Source organism: Mixophyes fleayi, chromosome 1 (genome assembly GCF_038048845.1).
Source record: "Mixophyes fleayi isolate aMixFle1 chromosome 1, aMixFle1.hap1, whole genome shotgun sequence".
Taxonomy (NCBI): Eukaryota; Metazoa; Chordata; class Amphibia; order Anura; family Limnodynastidae; genus Mixophyes; species Mixophyes fleayi.
In genome coordinates this window covers 385,846,406-385,872,388 of record NC_134402.1, presented here as the reverse complement: position 1 = coordinate 385,872,388, position 25,983 = coordinate 385,846,406, and the positions used below count along the sequence as shown (strand labels likewise).

General features: G+C 41.4%; 1 protein-coding gene across 1 annotated transcript; it reads left to right on the top strand.

Moving 5' to 3' along the window:
• Nucleotides 1-143: 143 nt before the first annotated feature.
• SMN2 (survival of motor neuron 2, centromeric) lies at nucleotides 144-22,742 on the top strand. The gene is made up of 9 exons (XM_075180214.1): nucleotides 144-260; nucleotides 1,966-2,037; nucleotides 5,552-5,677; nucleotides 5,765-5,959; nucleotides 13,395-13,550; nucleotides 13,897-13,968; nucleotides 15,227-15,337; nucleotides 15,713-15,795; nucleotides 21,912-22,742. The coding sequence occupies exons 1-8, from the start codon at nucleotides 210-212 to the stop codon at nucleotides 15,767-15,769; spliced, it is 840 nt and encodes a 279-aa protein (XP_075036315.1). The 5' UTR covers nucleotides 144-209; the 3' UTR covers nucleotides 15,770-15,795; nucleotides 21,912-22,742.
• Nucleotides 22,743-25,983: the final 3,241 nt, after the last annotated feature.

Here is a 25,983-nt window from a genome sequence, read left to right as displayed (position 1 = left end):
AAATTGCTGAATGAAGACTGCTGGGCTGTGTGTTTAATGGCAGTGGCACTGCCTACTGATTTTCTTGATTGGCGGAGAACGTCCAGCAGAGGGCGCTGTGTGAGAGTCTCTAGCGCTCACGTCCGGGGCGCTGTGGTGATGACGTAGGACGCTTCGGTAATGACGTTGTGAGTCAGTTCCTGGCTGCAGAGTGTCCATGCAGCGTGCCTATGGCAGGCATGGAAGAAGCTGGGGAGGTGTTCAGGCGAGGAGCCGGCCAGGTACTGAGAAGCTTTATGGTTTGTCAGGGTCACAGTTATGGAGTCATTATAGAGATCCCTAGAATAGAGGCCTGTCACCCACTGCACGGCTCCACCGCAGCGGATTGCTGCCCTGCTTTGTAGGATGACAGCCGACCCCAGCTCTATACCAGAGGTAGCCAGCTCATGGCTGCTATGAGACTGCAAGGCCCCAGAGTCTGTCAGGACATGCTTGTACTTCTAGTTCTACAACAGCTAGCGAGCCACAGGTTGCCGAATAGCTCATTCACCTCTCTCCAGGTATTCACTGATATGTATTGGAAGCCCACACCAGCTAATGTCTTTTCAGGAGTTATACGTTATGTAAGAACAGTCATAATAATACACAGCATTAATGATCTATACATGATGGTCTATAGCTACAAATAAAAAGTTCTCTGCTCTTAGGACACCCACCTCTTCTTCACCCCAAGGATTGTCATCCAGTTGTCAATTTATAGTGCCATTGAATCAAAACTTAGGGCAGCACAGTGGCCTAGTGGTTAGCACTTCTGCCTCACAGCCCTGGGATCATGAGTTCGATTCCCGACCATGGCCTTATCTGTGTGGAGTTTGTATGCTCTCCCTGTGTTTGCGTGGGTTTCCTCCGGGTGCTCCGGTTTCCTCCCACACTCCAAAAACATACTGGTAGGTTAATTGGCTGCTATCAAAATTGACCCTAGTCTCTCGGTCTCCCTGTCTGTGTCTGTGTCTGTGTGTGAGTGTGTGTCTATATTAGGGAATTTAGACTGTACGCTCCAATGGGACTGATGTGAATGAGTTCTCTGTACAGCGCTGCGGAATTATATAAATAAATGATGAAAACTTGAAATTTGATGCACGAAGAGGAGCTTTGTAATGTTAAATAGTATACAGTGTTTTTTTGTGATGTCGTCTTTAAAGGAATAACTTTGGTAACTGGGCAAGAATTGTCTTCCTTTTTGTAAAACATGCCTTATGGCACATCACTTTAACAGTTAACTTCAGCTAGGTACAGACTACAGAAAAGTGCAATATTTTTAGTGATTTTTACCAACCACTGAAAGGCCTGATCAGCATGTCGATTCATGCGTACACACTTATGTGATTTTACACAATTTACCTTCAGATCTGTGCTCTTCATCTGCTGAAAAAATTGTGATTCTGTTAACTGTATGGAGATCTGCCTACACTGCTGGTCATTAGTGCATACACACTTCAGAATTTGCCCGACATCATTCCATTGTTTATAGAGATTTATAGTCCGGTTATAAAATCAAATGAAATGATACAATGTATTTTGGTATGATAAAACACGATCATGGGAGCGTACACACTAATGCAATTTTGGACCTAACAGTAGTTTATCGTATGATTGGCACGATGAACAGGTGAAAAACCTGTAGTGTGTACCCAGCCTTATGTGTCCTGAAATGTATACAAATTTGATAGTTTTTTGTTTTTTTGGATTTATTTTATTTTTGTTAACAGGAGCTCCACACAAATAAAGGGGAAAAACATATCCTCACCAACTAATTAGATGGTTTGCTTATTATTAAATGGACAGTGTTGCGGAAACCTTGTGGACTTAATAAGTAAAAGATGATTATAATCTATCCATCTACTACTAGAATAATTGCATCTAAGGAGTTCACTTGTTGGCGTAGTTATCTGTCTACATTGTAACATTGCATTCATTTTTTCTTAGAGTGATGATTCTGATATCTGGGATGATACAGCATTGATCAAAGCCTATGATAAAGCAGTGACATCATTTAAGGTTTGTTAATGTTCTAATATTGCATTCTTATATATTTTTGTTTTTAAGCATAGACGTCTAACTTTTCATAGCCGGTTATATGTGATATTTATGGTCCACAGCATTCTTGAACACGCACAGCGTGTGAAATAAGTATTGAACACATGAACATTTTTCTCAGTAAATTTATATTTAATGTGGCTATTGTAATGAAATTTACACCAAATGTCAGCAACAACCCTTGCAATCCACACATGCAAAGAAATCAAACCATAGATGTCCATAAATTAAGTTTTGTGTAATAATGTGAAATGAGACAGGGAAAAAGCATTGAACAAGCTTCCTGAAATTTATTTAATACTTTGTGCAAAAAAGCCTTTGTTGGTAATGACAGCTTCAAGCTGCCTGCTGTGTGGAGAAACTGGTCGCATGCATTGCTCAGGTGTGATTTTTGCCCCATTCTTCAACGCAAATAGTCTTTAAATCTTGAAGGTTCTGTGGGCTTCTATGAACTCTGATCGTTAGCTCTTTCCATAGGTTTTCAATTTGAATCAAGTCAGGTGATTGGCTGGTCCATTCTTGCAGCTTTATTTTCTTTCTCTGAAACCAATTGAGCTTGTGTGTTTGGGATCATTGTCTTGCTGAAATGTCCACCCTCGTTTCATCTTCAGCATCCTTGTAGATGGCAGCAAATTTTTATCAAGAATGTCACGGTACATTTTTCCATCATCCTTCCTTCATTTATATGCAGTATGCCAGAACCATGTGCAGAAAAACAGCTCCACACCATGATGTTCCCACCTCCTTCACTGTTGGTATGGTGTTTTTGGGATGATGTGCAGCACCATTTCTTTTCCAAACATTGTGTGTATTATGGCATTCAAAGAGTTAAATTTTGCTCTCAACTGACCACACTATATTCTCCCAGTATTTCACAGGATTATGCAGAAAACTTCAAACAAGCTTCAACATGTTTTTTCTTCAGCAAAAGTCTTGCGTTGTGAGCGTGCATACAGGCCATGGCGGTTGAGTGCATTACTTATTGTTTTCTTTGAAACATGTGTACCTGCTACTTTCAGGTCTTTCTGAAGCTTTCCACAAGTGGTCCTTGGTTCTTGGACAACTCTTCTGGTTTTTTTCACTCCTCTGTCAGAGATCTTGAGAGGTGCACCTGGTCATGGTGAAATGATATTCTTTCCACTTCTGGATTATGGCCCCAACAGTGCTCACTGGAACATTCAGCAGTTTAGAGATCCTTCTGTAACCAATGCCATAAGTATGTTTTGTGACCATAAGGGAGCGAAGGTCTTGAGAGAGCTTTTTGCTTTTACCCATCATGAGATGTTTTGTGTGTGACACCTTCGTAATGAGGCACCTTTTCATAGGCCATCAGTTGTGGCTGAACCAGCTGGCAGGATTGCTTTCTACTTACTGATAGATTTCAGCTGATGTCTTGGCTTTCCATGCCTTTTTGCACCTCCCTTTCTTCATGTGTTAAATACTTTTTCCCTGTGTTATTTCACATTATTACACAAAACTTAATTTCTGGACATCTATGGTTTTGATTTCTTTGCATGTGTGGATTGCAAGGGTTGTTGTAATGAAATTTACACCAAATGTCAACAATAGCCACATTTAAATATATATTTACTGAGAAAAATGTTGATGTGTTCAATACTTATTTCACCCGCTGTATATAATCTCTGCTGTTACCCTAAATGTTTATAAATTGGACCATGATTCAGTAGCATCTTTACATCATACTAGACATTTGTTGTCATCTGGTTGGAGAAATTCCCTAATGCCATTGGCTTCATATCCAAATAAGAGTGGGATTAGGCAGATTCAGTTTTTGTGCTTTATTTTTTTTTATTTTTTTTTAAAAAAAGGGCTTAACCATTGCATTTATGTATTTATGGTGCCAATGGGCATGTATTTCCTTAGAGTATTAGACATACTATATACATTGGGAACAAGTGCAACAAAAAAAACCATTACAAAATCTTTGCAGCTGTGGTGAGAAATACACATCTAAAATGAAATCAATCCAATTTGCATAATTTATATTCAAGTGCAAACATTCTATTAAAATAAAAAAACATTTTAAATGATTTCTTTATGTATCCAGTTTATCATCTGAGTAACATCAAAAAGCAGGAATATAAAAATATTGTAGAGTTTTTTTTTTTTGTTTTTTTTTTAATAGCCCTTACAATTCTTCAGGAGCCAGAAAAGTTGTACATCTATTGACATAATTATTGCGATTCTCAAAAGTTACCAGCCAGTAGACATTTTTGAGGCTGATAAGTCTACCGCTTTCCTTGGTTTTGTCTGAAAGATATGCAATATAAAACATTTCTAAATAACAAAGAAATGTTTTAATTTTTTTTGCAATATGTAAGCTCAATAGTCTCTGCACACTAGCAGCCCAACAGATCCTGTTCTGCCCTGAACTACAGAGATTTCTCCAATGACACTTTCCAATGCTTTAACTGTTAACATATACTTCTATGCAGAGAGTATGGTCTGGCACCACCAGTTTATCAGATTTTTTGGCCAGCAGCTATCCAGAAAAAAGACAATGTCCAAATGTTGCTAATAAACACCTCTCGCCAATAACATATCCGCGTTTCTCGTATTTAATAGCGGTGTCTTCAGATGGAACTTGTTTTTGTTTACTCATTTCTACGCTATTTTTTTTCTGTCAAACTTGTTTTTTTCTGTAATATTATACCTACCTTGTTTTTAGACGTTTCATCTTTTTTTAGGTTCGTTTTAATATTTTTCTTTCTAAATATTAAAGTATACAATAATTTTATCTCCATCCAAGCTACAAAGAGGGCTGTTTAAAAAAAAAAAAAAAAAAAAAAAAAGTACATTAAAATAAAATCAAGTTAACTGTTTCAAAGCAAAAAAAACCTTTGCATTCAACCTAAGTGTGTACTGTTAGTCCAGGATAGGCGCAAAAGAAGTAATGCCTTATCCGCTGAACGCATGTTACGCTTATTTGCTGCAAACTGCTGTCATGTGATTTTGGTCAAGACAGAACCCTATCTTACCATTAAACCTTCTCATCAAATGCATAAAAAACTATTGATAATCACTACTTTAGAAAAAGTATATGCTGGCTCTGAACACTGATAATGAACAAACTCCCTCTCACTAGCCCTGATACAGATCTTCCCAGGTTTTCTGCTGAGAGATGATTGATAACGCACAGTAGATGATTAGGTGGCTGTTGTGGCTTCTCCCATTATTTGCTTTGGCAAACTTTTATTGCCCTGGTTTAATAACAGAGAGTGTCCCAAGCTCTACCATCCCATTTTATTTGTTTAGGGCCTTGTGCACTGTGCGTGTACGAAAATTGTGTTCTGACGTGGCCCAGAAGAGAGCAGAGCATTACTTTTTATTTTTTATTTATTACATTTATAATGGACAAGGTTTTTTGCAATGTATAGTGTAATCTAATTCTTTCATACATATTTATCGTACTGTAAACTAACGCTTTATAACTAATCAATGATGATACTTTCAGAAAGCTCTGAAAAATGGAGATTATTCCATGGAGACTCAGTCGCCTGAGAAGAACACCAAAGCAAAAAGGAAAAATAACAAGAAGAATAAAAGTCGGAAGAAAAGCAACGCCATGCCCTTGAAAAAGGTTGTGTGTCCTTTTTAAAATGATATTTTAAAGCAGTTATCGGTGTTATTTCTCACAGTGGTGATTGTGTACGTCTTCCTATTACAGTGGAGAGTTGGAGAGTCATGTAATGCAGTTTGGTCAGAGGATGGCAACCTTTACCCAGCCACCATCTCTTCAATTGATGCAAAGCGGGGGACTTGCGTAGTTATTTACACTGGTTATGGGAACAGTGAGGAGCAAAATTTGTCTGACTTGCGTTTCCCGGACACTTCAGAAGCAGAGAGTGACCCAAGAGATGAGGTAACGGTTATCAATCTACCTAATGTGTTTTACTTTGTGGCACCAGTTTCAATCCTCGTTTTTCCATCGGCAGTAAGATAACACATACAGTGGGTAAACTCAACACTAGTAGGCCAAATAAATGTGACCCTTCCGCTTCCTAGAACTACCGTGACCCCAATCCCTCTTGTGTCTGGTCATTTTCTCTCCTATTTCTCGACTATATTTCAGGGGTGTAGGACTGTGGAGAGGAATTTTTGAGTGACCAGGCAAATGTTTTATTCACTCTGACAATGGTTCCCAAACTGTGTGCCGCGGCTATCTCACAGGGGTGCCAGGGCCAGTGGTAAACAAGGCAGGGGACTACTTGGTAACTATTTTGGCTTAGGGGTGCCTTGAGACCTTAAGGGTGCCTCGAACTGAGAAAGTTTGAGATCCACTGCTCGAAGATATTTTAGAATCTCCGCCCTTAGGTCTTTCCGGTATAGAGGAATAGGAAACCCCAGTGATGATCTGGCACGTTATCTCCATTTACCTAAGGATTGATCATTCGCACAGGAAACCTAAATGAAACTCCCAACAGTTAATGTTTATAACTATCCATATTATATAATTTCTAGGGTGGTGTTCTCTCGGATCTTTATAGACCTCCGAAACAAAGAAAATGAGAGTCTCGCAATAGTCAATATAATATTTAGTTTTTTATTAGTATTTATTAAAATGTTCTAAATCGCAAAAGTATTCGCAAAATATCTTAAAGCATAGTTGAAGAGAAAGTGATTGAGAAGTAAGAAATGTGAAATTTATAAAAAAAATAAAAGGTTGAAGTATTAATCGGTATATATCCTATTATTTTTTTAATTTTTTTTATTAGCATCCCAAAAACAAATCAAAGCATTAACAAAATATAGACATTGCAGTCCAAGTTCACGAGTCGTACACAGTGCAAAATGTAAAAACAGTATAACAGAATGCGGTACTGTCAAGACAAAGCAGATACAGAAAAGCATAATGATCAAGATGCGTGTGTGTGTGTGTGTGTGTGTATATATGTATATATATATATATATATATATATATCTATCCTATTTAATTTATGATGATGATATGTCTAGAATATCTCCCTCTACTGAATGATTAAACCACATACATTTCTTTTACATCTTAATCACTTAGAAAATGTCTATATGAAGGTTTTTCTGCCAAGTAGTTAATAGATAAACAGTATTTAATATATCATACAGCAATAACAATGGATACCTCAATAAGAGAAATTATTTAGCTGCTACCATAGGTTGTCAGGTGAGCGGTACAGCTCCATGCACATGTAACTACTCAAACTTAATTACAGTGTAACATCAGTGGCGTTTCCGACACCAATATATCCACACCTCTATCCATCCTAAATGCTGCTGTAAGACTGATCTTCCTCTCTCATCACTTCACATCTGCTGCACCTGTCCTCCAGAATCCAATTCAGATTACTCACCCTTGCCTACAAAGCCCTCAACAACACTACCCCTGCATACATCTCAAATCTCATATCAAAATACTCTTTATACCGCCCTCTTAGATCTACCTCTGACCTGCGCCTTGTCTCGTCTCTGTTAACCACCTCTTACTCCCATCTACAAGACTTCTCCTGTGCCGCTCCCCACTTATGGAATTGCTTACCGCACTCAATTAGGTTTTCCCACAGTCTTCAAATCTTTAAGTGTTCTCTAAAAACCCATCTCTTCTTTAAAGCATACCTTATCCCTGATGATACTGTTCACGCTAATACACCCTCACAGCTGCCCAATCTCCACTCTAAGCCACACTCGCTCCTCTTGTTTCTGCTGTGCCCCTCCACTTAGAATGTAAGCTCTCTAATGAGCAGGGTCCTCCATACCCTTTGTTTTCATGTATATTGTCTGTCTCGTATGTCCTTGTTTTATGTATGTCCTGTTTTCCCTACTGTTTGGCACTGCGGAGCACTGTGGCGCCTTACAAATCAAAAATAACGTGATGTTCCCTTCTCCAAAGCACAAGTATTTTCTTGCAGTCAGCCCCTGGCGAAGGGTCTGCACGGGATCTGCGACTGCAGGGTGTCTGGGATCCGGAGAGGGTCAAATGGGGGCTCACTTCTTGGCAGTTCCACATTAGGCAGCAGGCTGGATCAGGGGGCAGTCTTAAGGACATTAATTTCCTTGCATTGCTGAACCATAGGGTTAGATGCACCTCCTCCTTGGCAGGCTTTCTATACTGTCAAACCTGCTAAAACTAACATAGACACAGAGCCTGCGTGGGAGCAGCTGCAACTAATAGGACAGCATGCACTCAGGACCTGGGCATGCCAGTGCTGGGTTTAGTGCAGGTCTCATCATTTAGGATTCTGCCCCCACATCCAAAACCTTCCATTTATTTTACAGTCCTAGGAATAGTACAGCACAGAATTTTCGTCCCAGAAGGAAAGGGGTATGGGGACTCTGATGCAGACGCTTTTTCATTCACCAATGAGGATTCAGGGAGTGGAGACTTTGGTGACCATTCCGCAGGTACTTAATAGTCGGGTGTTTTTGGAGTTGGAAAACATGGAAAATTCACTGTTCAAAAGGCAAAAGAAACAGACTGTTTCTTTCTACTCGTCTTATCAGTTGGAGGACCTTTATTGTGAGGTTTGGGTTACACCGGACTTCAGGTTCCAGGTTTATTCACTCCCTATAGCTGACATGACAAAATGGGAATCTCCTCCGCAAGTAGATGATCCCGTGGCTCATCTATCATAAACCACCATCCCAATTCTAAATACTGCTAACCTTAAACATAGATGGGAAGATTGAGATTTCCCTGAAATCCATTTTCACGGCCTCAGGGGACTCCCTTAGACCCAACTTTTAGTCGCAGATCGATTAAATAAGAGGTGTTCTGAGCAGTTGGCTGAGGAACTGCAATCGGGAATACCCAGAGCGGATTTGCTCACTTTAGTGAAACACATCCGTGAGGCTTCTACTTACAAAAGGGAAGCTGCAATAGACATTGGACTTGTGGGGACCAGAATGTCTGCCTCAGCTGTAGCCACATGCCAGGCACTCTGGCTGTGAGCCAAGCAGGCAGATGCAGAGTCCAAAAAGACTCTTGAGTCCCTACTCTTCATGAGGGAAGGTAGGTTTAAACAAATCATCTCCGTGGCTAAAGGGGGGGGGGGGGAGAGTGCTTTTCTTTCTACATATGCTCCTAAGCCTCAGGGCTTCACTTCTCACTCCTTAGTTAAGGTAAGGATCCTACGCCTTTTGTTGGTGCCAGCAGAGGGGTAAGCAGGCTTGGGCACCTAGATGTCCAGCTCCCAAGCCGGCAGACAAACAGTCAGCATGACAGGCAGGCTTCCCACTTGGAGGCCCCTGTTGCGTTTCTGGGACATGTGATGCAATTCTACCGCTGACGCATGCTTCAGAGGAATTGTGTCAAAGGGGTGCATAAAAGATCTGATGAGGCCCCCACTAAAGTGGTTCTTCACCACAGATCTTCCCGGAAACCCAGTAAAAGTTTGGGGTTCTACTCCAGTCTTTTCTTGGTACAGAAGTCATATGGGTCATTAAGGTCAATAATCAACTTAAAATCTATGAACATCCGTGGACACATTCAAGATCTGTTTGGTCTGTAATCATGGAACGTGGGAGTTTATGGTGTCCATGGACATTAAGGGTGCCTTACCTACATGTTGTAGTCTGGGAGGGGCATCCGTGCATTTTCAGGTTTGCAGTCCCAGCAGGTCCAATTCTGGGCCCTACCCTTCAGGCTCTCCACATCTCCGAGGGTCTTTACCAAGATTGTGTCAGTCATGGCAGCTCTACTGAGATCAAGGGGTGATTGTCAACCCCTACCTGGAGGACTTGCAAGTTCAGAGGCCGTCTTGAACATGTTCAGGCCCATGTCAGAGACAACACGGACCTTGGAATCTCATGATTGGATAATCAATTTTTCAAAATCCAACCTGATTCCTTCCTTGCAGATGGTCTTTTTGGTTTTGTTCAACATTTGAAGATTTCTCGTCCTGGAGGATAAGAACCTTTCTATACAGGGACTGGTGAAGTTCCTCCTGCCTCGATGACTGGTGTCTGCACTTCTGTATGAGGTTGTTAGGCAAGATGATTTTCACCTTCTAATTGGTACAGTTAGCAAGTTCCACTCCAGGGAGTCCCAAAATAAACTTATCTCAAAGTAGAACAAGTCTCACTTGCAACTAACCACTCAATGAATCGGACTGCCTCCATGTTTCACCAGTCGCTCAACAGGGGTCACCATATGAGATTGGACCCTGGTAACCATGAATGCTAGCCTTGGAGACTTACGAGCAGTTTACCCTTTTAATACTGTTTTCAGGGTCTTTGGACTCCAGAGGAGTGCTGAAACTTTGGGCAATTTTCAACACTTTGGTCAGGGTCCGTCTACCCTGTGAGGAATGGCGGTAAAGGCCCAATCCGGCTACAGCACGTCTGTTGCATATCTGAATCACCAGGGCGACACAGTGTGCCCAGGCCATGAAGGAGGGCGGAACAAAATGTTCCAGCCATCGCGGCAGTGTTCATCCCATGGGTAGACAACTGTGAAGCCAACTTTCTTATCCGACGAGCCATTGATCCGGTGGAATGGTTAATACACCTAGATGTCTTCCAGCAGCTGGTGGACAGGTGGGATTGGCCAGACATAGACATGATGATAACCTGGTTGTACCACAATGTGAAGACCTTTTGCTCCAGGATAAGAGACCCCAGGCTTTATTAACAGATGCCCTCAATAAAGTCTGGAAGACCTTTGTCTGTTTTCTTCCAGAGAAGAAATTGTCTAGTGCTTCTACCAGAGGTGCAGACCTACCTGCAGGGAGTACTGCATGCCCGGCCTCCATACTCCACCGGTGTCTCATTTTGACTTGAACCTGGTACTCTGTGCCTTATAGCATCCTCCTTTTAAGTCATTGGTTTAAGCAAATCTCAAGTTCTTGACAGTTTTGAGGCTTTTTTGTTTTCTTTTTTTTTTTTTTTTTTATTCTGGATGTCTCTACAGCTAGGCGAGTTTCTGAGCTGGGGGCTCTGTTCTGTAAGTCTCCATTCCTCATTTTCCATTTGTAAAGGGCTTTCTTTTGGACTAAGCCTTCTTTCCAGCCCAAGATCGTTTCCAGTGTTGCACTTGACCCAGAATATAGTGGTTCCGGCATTACTTCACAGTAAATTCCAGAATGAAGAAGGCTCTCTTCAGTTTTTGGATGTGGTCAGGGCCTTAAGAGTTTGTCAGCAGGGCCAAAGAGATGCACTGGAAAGAGGACATTCTGGCTTTCTTTGATGACCAAAAGAGATGCTGGCCAGCTTCCCAAGCAGACTGTTGCCACGTGGATTATGTTGGTAATCCGCCAGGTTTTCTTAGGGGTGTGTCAGCCAGTCTTAGATTTTGCTTGCTCTGTGGGTGACATTGCACTGTGCTTCAGCTGTGCAGGATGGCCACCTGGTCTTCGCTGCACACATTTCCAAAATGTTACAGGGTTAACATTCTTCGTCCAGAGATGCACTGCATCAGAGCACACATTCCCATAGGGATTCCTTGGAGAGTTTTGCGGTGTCCCCCGCAGGATGCAGAAGAAAATGTTAGATTTTTGTACGTTAAATTCTTTCTCTTAATCCATTGGGGACACAGGGTGCCTTCCTTTTACACTCTTGTTATTGTTCTGTTTTGTTTTTATTCTTGTAGTTTGACTGTTTTTGGCTCCTCTTTCTCGTATTCTGTACTCCTTTTGTTAGGCTTTTTTTTTTTTTTTTTTTTTTTGTAACTGTGGCTATAAAGGGGAGGAGCTAGAACTTTTTGTCGATTTAAAATGCCCATGCTCCATATCGCTGCACTCTGTACCCCAGATTAGGAGAAATGTATTTAACTCAAATGCAAAATCCCATTTTGTATAGTAAATAAATGACTAATTCAGCGTTTGGTGTGTAAATTTGCATGTTCTATTTTCCCTTTTGATAGGGGTAATTCCAGAACTGTATTTAAAACCAAGACCAGATTCTGAATCACCTGTCTTGGAAAGCATGTTAAATGTGGGCCTGTTGTAGAATTTTTAAAATCCACTTCTCCAGAGTGATATTTATCCAATCTTGATGAACCTTATTGATAGTCAGAATTGACGTAATTAACACTAAACCCAGACACCTGTAATTCTTATTGTTGAAAGATCACACAGTGATCTGGACTGGAAAAGAGCTGCTGGCCATATCTGCCTCTCCTCAGCTTTTACGTACCTGTCCTCTGGTTGTAAAGAAACGGCCCGCTCGTGGATAGGGGTTCTTAACTTTCTCCCGTTGTTTATTCTCCAAATTACTTTCTAGGCTTGTGTTCTGTTTTGACTTTCTGAATGAACTCTGACCAAAGAAATGCGCATTACAGAGATTTTGGACGCTAGATCTACTCAGCCAGGTCTAGACATTCATATAGCCCTATGAGCATTATTAACACTGAAACATTTGCCTACAATTAGGACAGCTCTGCCAAATGCCTTTAATAGGATCACTTCAGAAGCCAATAATGGATGTCATGAGGGGCCAATGTTTTCTTGCTCTGTTTTGTATGAGTGAACTGCAGTTGGCCCACAACATCTACCATATGTTACTATACAATCCCAAGCACTTTACCAAAGTCTCATTTGGCAGAACTGCCTATAATTGAGGTAAATGCTGGGCTAATGTTAGGTGCTAATAGAGCGGACACATCAGATAACACAGTGTGGCTGCTTACAATCTGATCTCTGACCTAGAGTTGCCCACCAGGGGAAGAAGCATCACACAATATCAGTGCTCTGTGACTATTATGTTATTGTAATATAAGTATTGCTCTCTAGCTCAACTCTGGCCTTTTGTATTTCTCTTAACTGACCTCTTAGGTAAGATTATGGTTGTAGTTACTTCTTCTGAGTCGACCTCCTGACAAGACCCACTTATCACACCGTCTAATGGCTCTAAATGACGCTTATGGTGTCTGTACAAGGGCACTACTTTGTTATGGGCTGAATTTGAACACCTTTTCCATAATACTTGTCACTCAACTGGGAGCTTGGTCTTGGTGATTTAGATGTGGGTGGATGGTGCTCCAGCCCCATCAGAGCTGACTTGTTGATTGGGGGAAGTGTGACTGCAGTGACAAATAGCTGTTGGTCATCACACCTTTGGGAAGGGGGCAACGTATTTATGCCCCTTAGGCTGAGCTTGCAGCACTGGCTTTTCAGTGGAGCAGGAATCTTTGCAGCCTCTCCGCTTCCTGACCATGTTCTGAGAAATAAAAGATTATTCTATACTTTTTAACATAGCATTCAGTATTAATGTTTAAGAAAAGTGGGTTTTGTTTGTTTTTGTTTAGAGGAATATAGAATCTGTCTTTTGTAGTTGAAGGATTTTTTTCCTGCTGGTGCCTGACTTAATAAATCCTATTGTTTCAGGATATGAATGGGAATGAGCCTTCGACAGATGAAAGTGACAGATCATCACGTGCCTCTGAAAACAGAGATCAGCATAGCGCTGCCACACCAAAGTCATCTCAATGGAATACTCAATTCCCTCCAGTTCCACCTCCGTTTATGCCAGGCTTTGGACAGGTGAGAAATAAGTTGGCTGTGATTTGGGTTGCTAGATGTGTTTGTAAAGGGGAATTTCAGAGTAATAATTAGAGTTTGATATATAGATCTCTTAGTCTTTCTATCTATATTGGGGGATCCTTGATTTAAAAAAAAAAAAAAATGTATGATTTCATATATTATGTAATAACTTGTTACTGCACCAATCCAGGCCACTTTTAGTAACTGTTAGTTGTGTTCCACAATTTGTGTGTTTTTCCACAAGTGTGATCTAATATAAAACTGTGAACGGTTGCTGAATTTGTGGTTCTCACTTGGAAGCACCGAACTGCGATAGAAATTATTACCACCATTTATGTATTTACAGCATGGGGAGAAATCTAGCCAAGCACACCCCTTCCATCCTGGCTGGCCTCCATCATTCCTACCAGGCCCACCTGTAAGTCATGGTCTTGTCTCAGTATGAGGGACATGTACAAAGTGTTGTAATTTTTTTTTTAAATATTAACCTTTTATTAGATGTCTTTCCTATCACATTGAGATACTACATTCCTCTTTCTACAAAGAGCTGAGCGTTAGGGTGCAGTGGTTAAAGGTAAAGGAGCGCTGCTGGACAATTATAACAGTGGTCTCATCCCCATATTGGCTGTTGGCTTCCTACTTACTGTACTAGTCACAGTCCAGCCTCTCACATAAAAGTAGCTGAGGAACAGTGGGTCATAACTCTTAGTAAATTCTACTTCTACAGACTATATTTACATTAGAATTATCAAGTAGTAGAGAGGAACGCTGACAAAAGATATCCACTTAAAATCGGGGTTTGCATGCAGTGTAGCGATATAGCTTCCCTAACCAAGATGGTGAAAGGCTGGCTGCTCATAAATGATGTGAATTGAATATTGTATATATATTTGCAGTGGTTTTTATCCAGTTAAATTAATGTCAAAAATAAAATCAGATTTGTTTTTTCAACCCCAAAAAATAACATGATACATACTATTTATGTTCCTTTTTGAGTGGACTAAATTTGGTGTTTAAAGGTGAAGTTTAGACCATATGTTATGACTCCTTTTCTAGCTTTCTTTAACGTTTTTTGTAGAAAGTAATGTAATCTCATCAATGTGATTCCTACAAAAGATGCCAATATTGTCTTTATAAACGTGGTCTTAATACTTAGATTGGGTATATTCTATCACCACAGCTTTGTACATCTCCCTTTGTTTACATTATGTGTATTTTTAGGTTTATTCCATCATTTCTCAAAGCTCGGTAATGAAGGAAATAAGATCTGCAAAATATTTACAGAATAGGGAGCAACACATCAAACCTTTCCCAAGCTATATGGGATGTCCATCTTCAGAGAAATGTATTGTCCAGGGAGATAGGGTTTTTATTTTCTTTGTTCTTGGTCTCGACAGGATAAACTCCTCTTTTTTTTCTTTGGGCACAAATGTGCCTTAACGGTATAATCTATGCAGGACTTAGCATAAAAACATACTTCTACCACCCTTTGTTCAATTACTGCCTTCACGTACCCACTGTTTGCCTGTTAATATTTCTGATTATTTTTTTATTTGCGTGGTGTTCTCCTTTTAAGGGTGTCCCCGTTCTAAAAAGTATGTCTTTCAAATAAAGTGTGTTATTCTATTTGATTATTCTTCTTTTTTATAATAATGTGGTTTTGTGTGTGTGTTCAGCTGATTCCCCCTCCTCCTCCTATGGGCCCTGATATCATTGAAGATGATGAAGCTTTGGGAAGCATGTTAATTGCCTGGTACATGAGTGGTTATCACACTGGCTACTATCTGGTAAGTGACACTGCATTCCTGAATCTCATACCACTGCCCCCCAAGTTTTGCCAGTTATGCTGCATAAACCCTTGTACATTTTTCATATTACTGACCTTTTAATATTGGCTTGACTGCTGATATTAATGTGTGAACATATTAATATTGTTATTTATATTTTATATATAATATAGAGAGAGCGAGTGATAGTTGTTATATGCAAATGAGGATCTTGTTTGAACATTTAATCCATGTAAATTCTTGCACCTGTATTTATGCCTTACCTTTAACAATTTTATGTCAACTTCATCTAAAATGCTTGTCCTCTATATACATTAGGGCATAAATGAATATTCATACACATCTTTTGCTTTATCAAGTCACATTGTCTTGTAGGGTTTGAAACAGTCTCGGATTGAAGCTTCATTTGGAAAGTATCCACATCCCAAATAATTGGCTAATGTAGCGTACGTCAACATGTGAGTATTTAAAATTTAGTTTGCTGGCTTATGTATTGTATTTGTTTTGTATTGTATTTTTTTGTATTCTACTGATCAGTTTCTTGTGCCTCTAGTAATGCACAAATCTGGTAAGTATGGCAAGACAGAACTGTAAAATACTCAAATTCCATTTCTGGAAAGGGTGTAAAATTACACATTTGTGTCCAAATCTGTTGTCAAGTTGTGTTAATTCTCTGTTCTATTTTTATGTGGCATATAATAAGAGATATATTATGTATACATAATTGTGGCAGAGGCAAATATAAATCTCCCAGCCTACCATCTGTTGAAGCATTTGTGCAGAGGGGGCTGAGCACCGCTACTCAGATCCCTAACAATGGCCACCTGCCTGAGGCCTTAGGAAATAATGCACCTGTAGAGGAACAGTTTGTTCTTCAATTATGGAGAAAGCATGGGGTGACACAACTTGCTGTCACCTGTTCCCTGGGTGCTGCAACTGTACCCAGGCTGGCATTTCATTTCTCTCACATCCCTTGGGGGGGTATAGAGTAGGGCAGGCGAATGCTGGCACTTTAACTTTAAGTTAACTAAAACTCTTGCTCCACCCCCTCTATACCCCACCTCCTGCTAGAGGCCAGTCTAGTTCAAGTGCCCGGCGAAGCGGGCTGTGCACGGGCGCCTAGCAGCCGTTTTTACTTTTTTTATGATTTTATTTCTTTTATGTGTAGCAGAGACTGAGGTCTGACAGCCGGCGGCTCATTCAGCCGCGTAGTCGGCTGTCAGTCAAGACTCCCCGCTGCAGGTCTTTAATTCATTTCTACTCTCCCGCGGCTGCAGCCTGCGGGGAGAGTGTGAGGCAGCGATGGGGGAGGTCTGTGAAGCGCACAGCACGGACGGCTGTGCGCTGTCAGCGAGGGGGGGGGGGGGGGGGCAGAGGTGCCGTGTAGGTGCCTGCTTCTCCCCTTTTCTATCCTGTATACTGTAAGGTAAAGGGTTGGGGGTGGTGTCTAGCCATTGTATTTTTTACACACTAAAGAGCTTTTTGGCTGTATTGCAGGCTCACTTTCTCTTGTAGTTTGTGTGCTGCTTGTTATTCGTATTGTGTGTATTTCACTGTTCTGTTTTGTTCCATCTTTGAACATGTCTGAGAGGGAAAAATCTACACGTGGCAAGGCTGGTGCTACTATGTTAAGTTTCACCTGTGCTGTATGTCATGTTAAGTTACCGTCTGGGCAGTCAGGAACACAGGCTCTGTGTGTGTCCTGTCGGCCCACTCGGAGACTACTCCTGGTGAAACAGTTGCTGTCTGTTCAAACACGGAGGAGCCTGCTTGGGCTCGGTCTCTATTTAATACAGTGGAACTGCTTGCTCAGAAGGTACAGTCTCAGGCTGTTCAATCTTCTGATTCTGCTTCCTTAGTTCAGGCTTTACCTGTTGTTGCTTGAGTGCAGTCTGTAGAACCAGCCTGGGTGCAGGGTCTTGCATCCTCCTGTACAGGGTCTGGTAGCGGTCTCTTCCTCCTTGGAGAGGATGATGCAGTCAGTCACTCCACCCTCCTCAAGTAAACGGAGGCGGATGGCCGCCTCTTTTCTGGGGCATGGATCTGATTCTGATTGTGGTTCCCAGGAAGAGGGTGAGTTACGGCTGGGTTCTGACATAGATGCTGCTTCTCTGGTGGAGGTTCCAGCAGATCGTCAAGAGTGTGGAAGAGTTAATTCAGGCGGTGCGTCAGGTACTTGATATTCCTGAGGACCAAGTGCCTGAGGCTTCTGCATCCTCTCTTTTTGAAAGACGCAAAAAGAGGGAGGTGGTTTTTCCGGCCTCTCCCCACTTGGAGGAGTTGCTGTTGAAATCTTGGACTTCCCCAGACAGGAAGCTTCAGGTGACTAAGCGACTGCAGTCGTGTTATCCATTTCCCCCTGAGGCTCTCGCTAAATGGGAGACGCTTGCTCAGGTGGATGCAGCTGTGGCGAGGTTGGCAAAGGTAACTACTATCCCTCTGCCTAACCAGGCCACTCTTAAGGATGGTGCAGACCGGAAGGTTGAAACCGTTCTTAAGTCCATTTTTGTGGCAGCGGGTGCTTCTTTGAGGCCTGCTTTAGCATCAGCTTGGGTTAACAAAGCTGTTGATCGCTGGTCGGAACAATTGTCTGAGGGTTTGTTGGCTGGCAGGCCATCCTCTGAATTGATTCCTTTAGTGGAACAGATTCAGAGGGCAACGGATTATTTAGGTGAAGCTGCTATGGAAGCGGGGACGATGGGAGCGTGCATTTCTGCCTTGGCAGTGGCAGCGCGTCGGACTCTCTGGTTAAAGTCCTGGGAGGCGGACATTAAGAGTCCAAAAAGGCTCTGGAGTCCATTCCCTTTTCAGGAGGTGTTCTGTTTGGTCCTCAGCTGGATTCCTTTATTAGTCAGGCATCAGGAGGTAAGCGCACTTTCCTCCCGGTCAGTGTTCCCAAGCAGAGGATGTCTAGATTTTGGGCCTTTCGTTCCGCAGGTAGGTCTAGAGGACAGTATTCCTCAGCACAATCCTCCAGAGATCAGACATCCACCCCTAGAGGTGGTTTGCAGCGGGGACGTCAGGCCTGGTCTGCGCGTCATCCAGCTGCTAGGCCAGCAGACAAACGGTCTGCATGACGGGGATTTTGCTCCTCCACTGTCGTCAGTGGTGGGAGCCCGTCTTCTGCGGTTCAGGGATCGGTGGTGTCATTCCACTACCGATGTCTGGATTCGGGGAGTGGTGAGCCAGGGTTACAAGTTCAATCTGCTCGGTCTCCCTCTCAGACGGTTTTTCACCACGGGGCTTCCGTCATGTCCAAGAAAACGGTTGGCTTTAACAGAGGCGATTCAATCACTTCTGTCTGCCGGAGTGATTATTTCGGTTCCTCATTCTCAAAGAGGTTTGGGGTTTTATTCCAATCTTTTTCTTGTGACAAAACCCGACGGCTCCTTCAGACCGATTCTCAATTTAAAGGCTTTGAACACTCAGATAAGAGTGCACAGCTTCAAAATGTAATCTTTACGCTCAGTAATTCTCGGCATGGAACAGGGAGAATTTATGGTGGCTCTAGACATCAAGGATGCATATCTCCATGTGCCCATTTGGAGGGGTCATCAGTCCCTGCTGAGGTTTGCGGTTCAGTCAGAGCACTTCCAGTTTCAGGCTCTTCTGTCCGGTATCGCCACAGCTCCACGAATCTTTACCAAGATCATGGCGGTGATGGCTGCTTTGCTAAGGGCCAAGGGGATTACAATCATCCCCTACCTGGACGATCTGCTTCTAAAGGCAGATTCTTCGCAAAAGCTTCTGTTACACATTCAGGTAGCAATCCAAACCCTGGAGTCGCACGGTTGGATTATCAACTTCAAGAAATCCAAGTTGATCCCATCACAGCGGATGGTGTTTCTGGGTCTTCTATTCGATACCCGTCTGAGACGGTTATTTTTTCCTCAGGACAAGATTTTAGCCTTACAGGGGATAGTGAAATCCCTGTTGATGGCAAGGAGATCCTCCATTCATTTTGCGATGAGGCTTCTGGGCAAGATGGTATCGTCATTCGAAGCGATCCAGTTTGCTCAATTTCATGCACGGCAGTTTTAGTTGGAACTTCTTTCGCAATGGAACAAATCTCATCGAAATCTGGCGAGTCAGGTTTTTCGCCTGTCTCCGCAGACGCGCCAGTCACTGATCTGGTGGTTACACAGGCAGAATCTCTCCAGGGGTCGCTTGTTCTCCATTTGGAATTGGATTCTAATTACAACAGACGCCAGCCTTCGGGGTTGGGGGGCTGTATATCTTCAGGCTCAGTTTCAGGGGCTTTAAACTCAAAAGGAGTCCAAGCTTCCAATAAATGTCTTGGAACTGCGCACAGTGTTTCACGCTCTAAAAAGTGCGCAACATTTGCTGCAGGGAAAGCCAGTAAAGATCCAATCAGACAATGTCACAACAGTGGCATATATAAATCATCAGGGAGGCACCAGGAGTCCTCTGGCCATGAGGGAGACTCTCACAGGATATTTCTGTGGGCAGAAGCACACGTTTCTTTCAATTTTCTTTCAGAGAAAACTTGCTGTTATACCTGATGTGCAGACTTTCATTCAGGGTGTTCTTCATGTTCAACCTCCTTATATTCCTCCGGTTCCACCATGGGATTTGAATTTGGTGTTGAGGGCTTTACAGCATCCTCCATTTGAGCCTTTGAATTCAGTAGATTTCAAATTTCTTACTTTGAAAACGTTTCTTCTTTTAGCCATTTCAATGGCACGCAGAGTTTCAGAGCTTGCGGCTTTGTCTTGTAAGCCTCCTCTGCTAGTTTTTCATAAGGTTGTCTCTTAAGTTTCATCTGAATCAGGATATTGTCATCCCGGCTCTAACTGATTCCTCGTCTTCTGATAACGATGTCTCTATTCGTTATCTTGATGTGGTTCGTGCCTTGAGAATTTATGTTAAAAGATCGCAGAAGTTTCGTAAAACTGAGGATCTTTTTATTCTTTATGATGCTCACAAAAGAGGCTGGCCAGCTTCTAAGGTGACCATTGCTAGGTGGATTACGGCTGTTATCCGCCAGGCTTACAGTGGGGTTGGGGAGCCTGTTCCAGATAATCTACGGGCGCATTCTACAAGATCTGTAAGTGCTTCCTGGGCGGCCCGCCATGGTGCCTCCAGTGAACAGTTGTGTAAAGCGGCCACGTGGTCTTCTGTACACACTTTCACAAAGTTTTACAGATTTAATGTGTTTGCCTCTAGGGATGCAAGTTTTGGGAGAAAGGTGCTTCGGGCCGTTTCTTCTGAGCGTTCCCTCCCGTGAGACAGCTTTGGGATGTCCCCAAGGGATGTGAGAGAAAATGGGATTTTTATACTTACGTAAAATCCGTTTCTCTTAATTCGTTGGGGGACACCGGGCGCCCACCCTTAACGCTCTGGTTTTTCCTTTTGTTTGACATGTTGTTTGATTGTTAAGAGAATGTTGTGTGTTAAATTTATTCTCTTTTCTTTGGTTCTCTCGATCTCCCTTTCTGCGGGCTTGGTTAAACATAGACTGGCCTCTAGCAGGAGGTGGGGTATAGAGGGGGTGGAGCCAGAGCTTTAGTTAACTAAAAGTTAAAGTGCCAGCATTCGCCTGCCCTACTCTATACCCCCCAAGGTCCCGGTGTCCCCCAACGGATTAAGAGAAACGGATTTTACGTAAGTATAAAAATCCCATTTTTACAATATTTGAGGACACTGTTGGGGATTTTATTGGGCATTTGAATGTACCAGGTACATTTGGAGGTACCTGAATGTTCCATTTGGAGGTACCTGTTCTGCCCAAGATTGTGAGGTGGCATTTCCAGTTATTGAAAGAATCCCTGGTGAGTGCTCCAATTCTGGTTGTGCCAAATTATAAAAGGGCTGTACAAACGTATGCCAGTTCTCTGCTAGCAGGGGCTTCACAGCCAGGCAGGAAACTGCTGGAGATGGAGTATGTATGTCACAATTTAATAAGAGTGTTTGGCTATTGTGTGGGCTATGGCTGGCACTTCACTGTGGTCTCTGTTAAGTTCTTTTTTTAAGTGGCTGCAACACACTTTGAAATGGCAGCGTTACAGTGGAGCCTTGCGATTCAAATTTATGAGTTATGTTATCTATAATCAAGGAATACCCACAGCAATGTATATGGACTGTTAAAGCAGAAGGGAGCCAGAGACCCCAGGTATTCTCAGAGACTGTGGGACCAGGAGCCAAATTGTGGCCAAACAGCCTGCAAGCACATTGGGAGGGGCGGAACAGGCCCCCTCCCACACCCCACATATGTGCTACGTGACTTGTTTAACTTACAGCCTTGAGAGCTAAATTAAATGTCCAGTACAATGTGCCGTATAAGTGTTCAAAAGATATTTAACAGTTACCCTGGTGGTTCAGTGAGGATCTGGGCGCATCCAGTAACATTATACATTTTCTTTATAAAGTGGTACATCTTACATTATTTTATCAATTTAATTATTTGCAGATATTTACCACGGTCTTAAAACAAGCACCCATGTGTATCTGCACTTATTCTCTCTAATATATTTGTAATAGGAAACTGTTATAAAACAGTATAAAACACCAGCATTGTACATTGTCATGTTTTTATTTTTTCTTTGTCTTCTAGCTGACATCTCTCCTAGGGAGAGGACATGTGCTTCGGTGCACTGGAGACATGAAGACTACGTTTTTTTGTTTGAATCGTTGCTGTCATTTGATACAAGTGTCACTGTATACCTATGTGTTTGTTTTATTATTTAGACAGCCTGTATAATAATAAAATATACTAGTTTACTCTACAATATCTCTGTACACTTATTCTAAGATGCTGCAAATAAAACTTACTATGGTGTAATTAATAATCATGACACTTTTGTATTAACAAACTGGGGGGGGGGGGGTCACTTACAGTACAGATGCATAATCTGTTTCTTCAACTGAATTATAGTGCAATTTATCATAGATAGCGGTTTTCTGACGATTTATTTTTATGTTCAATACTGATGCTTTCAACTGTAGTAATATTGCTTGCCAGACCTCCATCCTATATAGAACATAACTTTTTACAGAGATTTTGGACACACCCTTTGTGTTATAGGTGGTAGTCTTCCCATTACCTGCAGCAGGCCCTTGCAGTTTATAATAGGACAACGCCTGAAATTTACAGAGCAAATGAATTTAAATCTGTCCATGTCGGTTCCGTAGGGCAGAACAGAATGAGGAAGTTGAGAGAGGAGGGCAGTTAAATCTGTCATATGTGTGTGACCAACTCCATAAGAGGGGTTATAAAAATCTATTAGGATACCTTACTATGTTTGCTTTTAGTTTTGGAATCTTTGTGTTTTTGTGACCATATTTTTGCTTCATTTCATCATTTTGGTTTTTTTAAAAAATGTTTTTGTGATTTATAGATTACTAAGAACCATTTTGTAAAAAATAAAACTACAACTTCAATCTATTTTTGTTTTGTCTTTATATACTTTATGAAAATGCTTTGCAGGTTTATTGTGATCAATTGTATAATCTTGAGCCAAATGATGGTGATGTCTCTTCTTCCTCTCAAAATTAAAATGTACAATAGTCATTGCAATCTAATCTACTCCTTACTAGTTCCTGCCAGTGGCCAATCACTCATGTTCTGACAAAGACCCACATCTCCTGATCTTTAGTGCGACCTCCCAAAGTATTTTACACTATGCACTTAGAGTGATTGTTGTAGGCTCCACTCCTGTCACATTGCCGCTGAATTGTCTCAACTTGTACATCTGCTGCTTGAATGTAAATTAATGGAGACCAGGAGACAACATACTGCAATGGGTTTTATTAAAGAATACAGTCTTGGATGAAACAAATGCATATAATTTTAAATAGTTTTCAGCAGTCTGGTTACCTCTTAACATTCTGTCAGCGGTGAAATTCATATGCTGCTCTACTGCCTGTCGCACAGAGGATGGGAAGCGTCAAGTTGTGCTACAGCGTGTTTCGTCATGTCCGACTTTGTTAGGGACCGAGCGCTACTTGCATTACAGTAGATTCACTCAGAACAGTCCCTTTTAAGTGGTTTCTACCTTGCAGGAATATTGTATGGTGATTTAGATTTACAATGTGTAAGGTATCAGAAAGGGGGACATTTCCACGAGCATCCTGATAAGATTATGGTTTGGGCAACATACAAATACAATACTGAAAGAATATTTGTCCCATCAGTCCCTGTCCCAGTGGAGCTTACAGTCTAAATTCCCTAACACACGCACAGACAAACTAGGGTCAATTTGACAGCAGTCAATTAACCTACTAGTATGTTTTTAGAGTCTGGGAGGAAATTGGAGTACCCAGAGGAAACCCACGCAAATACAGGGGACAAACTCCAGAAATAAGCCCTTGGATGGGATTTGAACTCAAGACCACTGCGCTTTGAGGCAGAAGTGCTAACCACTAAGGTTTCAGGGTTTCACATTAGTCAGCAGATGGTCATCCACAATGGACATGATCCGGAAGGCACAAAAACATGGAGTAGAATTTGGATGAGGGGATATCTTTGTAGCCCAGAAGAGTAGGGAATGAATGAATAGCTTCAGTGACACCAGACTGGACTCAATGGATGATCCTCAACAAACGGGTGCCCTGCTTCACTGTTACTCTAGAGCACTAGGATCTTGCACCATAGGGTGTTTAGTAGACCATACTCTACTGTGTACAGTCCTGGGTTATCATACAGCCAGTAGCTCTATGAGGAATGGGCAATGCTATGAAGGGACTATCTAATGTATATGATTAGCTAATAGTGTATGTGTCTATCATCTATTATACTATAAAATATGTCTATAATTTATGTCTCTAATATTAAATACTAAATGCCTTCATCTTTACTTACCCAATAGAAAAAAAGACCATAATAACTTCTTTCACTTTGATAACCTAGTTTGATGAAATCTCCAAATCTTTTGTTGAAGAAATGGAAATTTGGTCATTTGCTTTCCCAGGATTCAAACAATTTCTGGGTGTGACTCTCTTTCTGAAGAGCTGTCTCTAACCCAGTGGTTCCCAAACTGTGCCACGGCTCCCTGGGGCGCAACGGATATCTCAAAGGGGTGCCGTGGCCAAGGCCGGTGGTAAGTAAGGCAGGGGACTACTTGGTAATTATTTTGGCTTAGGGGTGCCTTGAAAAAAATTGAGACCCTAAGGGTGCTTTGAAGTGAGAGTTTGAAATCCACTGTTCTAACCAATCCATTCTCTTAACAGAGAACAGGTTTTTTTAAAACATTTTCAGTGTAGTGCTGGATTCATATGTGGTAAATATATTTTCTAGTTGCTGCTGAAATTGCCATTGTTTTACTACCTCCTTTGGAGGTGCTAGTGTTCTTTTGGCAAGATACCCAAGATTGTAATGTTGGGCCTGAAGAAAAGCCAGTGCGCAAGATCAAATACATTTAAATCATTCCTTGGCCTGGGCATATCGGAGAAGTCCCACTGAATTTAAGCCCTTTGCTTTCCACATAACAAAGAAACAAGCCACCATACTTAGTTGAATCTGTGGGTTTCTACAAAAGGTATGGATTTAGTTTGTATTTGTGTCTGAGGATATCCTAACAGAAATTAAAAGAGGGTTATCTAATATGTGTGTCGGAATCTCTTGGTCATGGAGATGTCCGGTTTGTGTAAATACTTTCTATAGCCAGTCTCTTAAATATCGTAATTATGCAGCATGATTGTAATGAACAATATATGAGAAGTTAATACCCCCATTAGCTTTGGATTGTTGCAACTTCTCATGGGATCTACGGAGGATTCTGGGCGAGATTTTATATATATATATATATATATATATATATATATATATATACTTTGACAGACTTGTTCCCTATTTGGATGTTCTTCAGCAATGGCCATTTTTTAAAGACCTTTAACATAGGATCGAAGAACAGCTTGAATAAAAGATGGGGACATTGGGCACCTTTGACAGGTTCCTAGTGTCCGTTCCAAAGATGGTCCAAGTATATTATTAATTATTAGAGAGGTTGAGGGTTTATTGTAGAAATATTTAATTACAGCAATGAAATCTTTCACAAAACACCTATTTATCAATACTTTAGTAATAAAAGACTACAATGTCATATGCCTTATGGGTATGCAGAGTTGGAGGTCTGGTCCTCACCATTCTCAATTTCACGAAAATCTTCCAATCCTTTCAGGGGTGTTATCTTTTGTAATCCATTATTTAATTGATCCAGGCATTTATTTATCTTGCTCCTTTTGTTCTGTAATAAGTGCCAGGCTTTTTCTAAGACTTTTCAGCTTTGGTTATTACATTTTCTACATGCAGTATATTGTGTTTTTTTTTATATAATATATAATATGGATTGTTAGACAGTTTTGCAGTCTGGTATGACTTTGCTCGGAGTGTAGGTCCAACTAGGAAATATTGACCAGACTATATGTACAGAAAGCAGCAGGGATCCAGTGTTCACAAACAGGCCACAATGACTTATTGTTCTGAGACTGACCTGACATTCTTTTTTTTTTTTTTTTTAATTGTTTGTTGAAGGTCAGTTACACAAATACAGAAGTAATACAATGAGACCATCAATGTGGGTATGATGAGATCAGCAAGTAAATACATTTCTGAAGGAAAATTAAGCAGTAAACCCAATTGAATAGACCATCAGGTTTTTAGGTTTAGATGAATAAGGCGAAAGATG

Coding starts and splice junctions, on each gene's coding strand:
- SMN2 (XM_075180214.1), top strand. CDS start 210: ATGGCAGGCATGGAAGAAGCTGGGGAGGTGTTCAGGCGAGGAGCCGGC. Junction 261..1,965: donor TCAGGCGAGGAGCCGGCCAG/GTACTGAGAAGC, acceptor ATTTTTTCTTAG/AGTGATGATTCTGATATCTG. Junction 13,551..13,896: donor TTATGCCAGGCTTTGGACAG/GTGAGAAATAAG, acceptor ATGTATTTACAG/CATGGGGAGAAATCTAGCCA.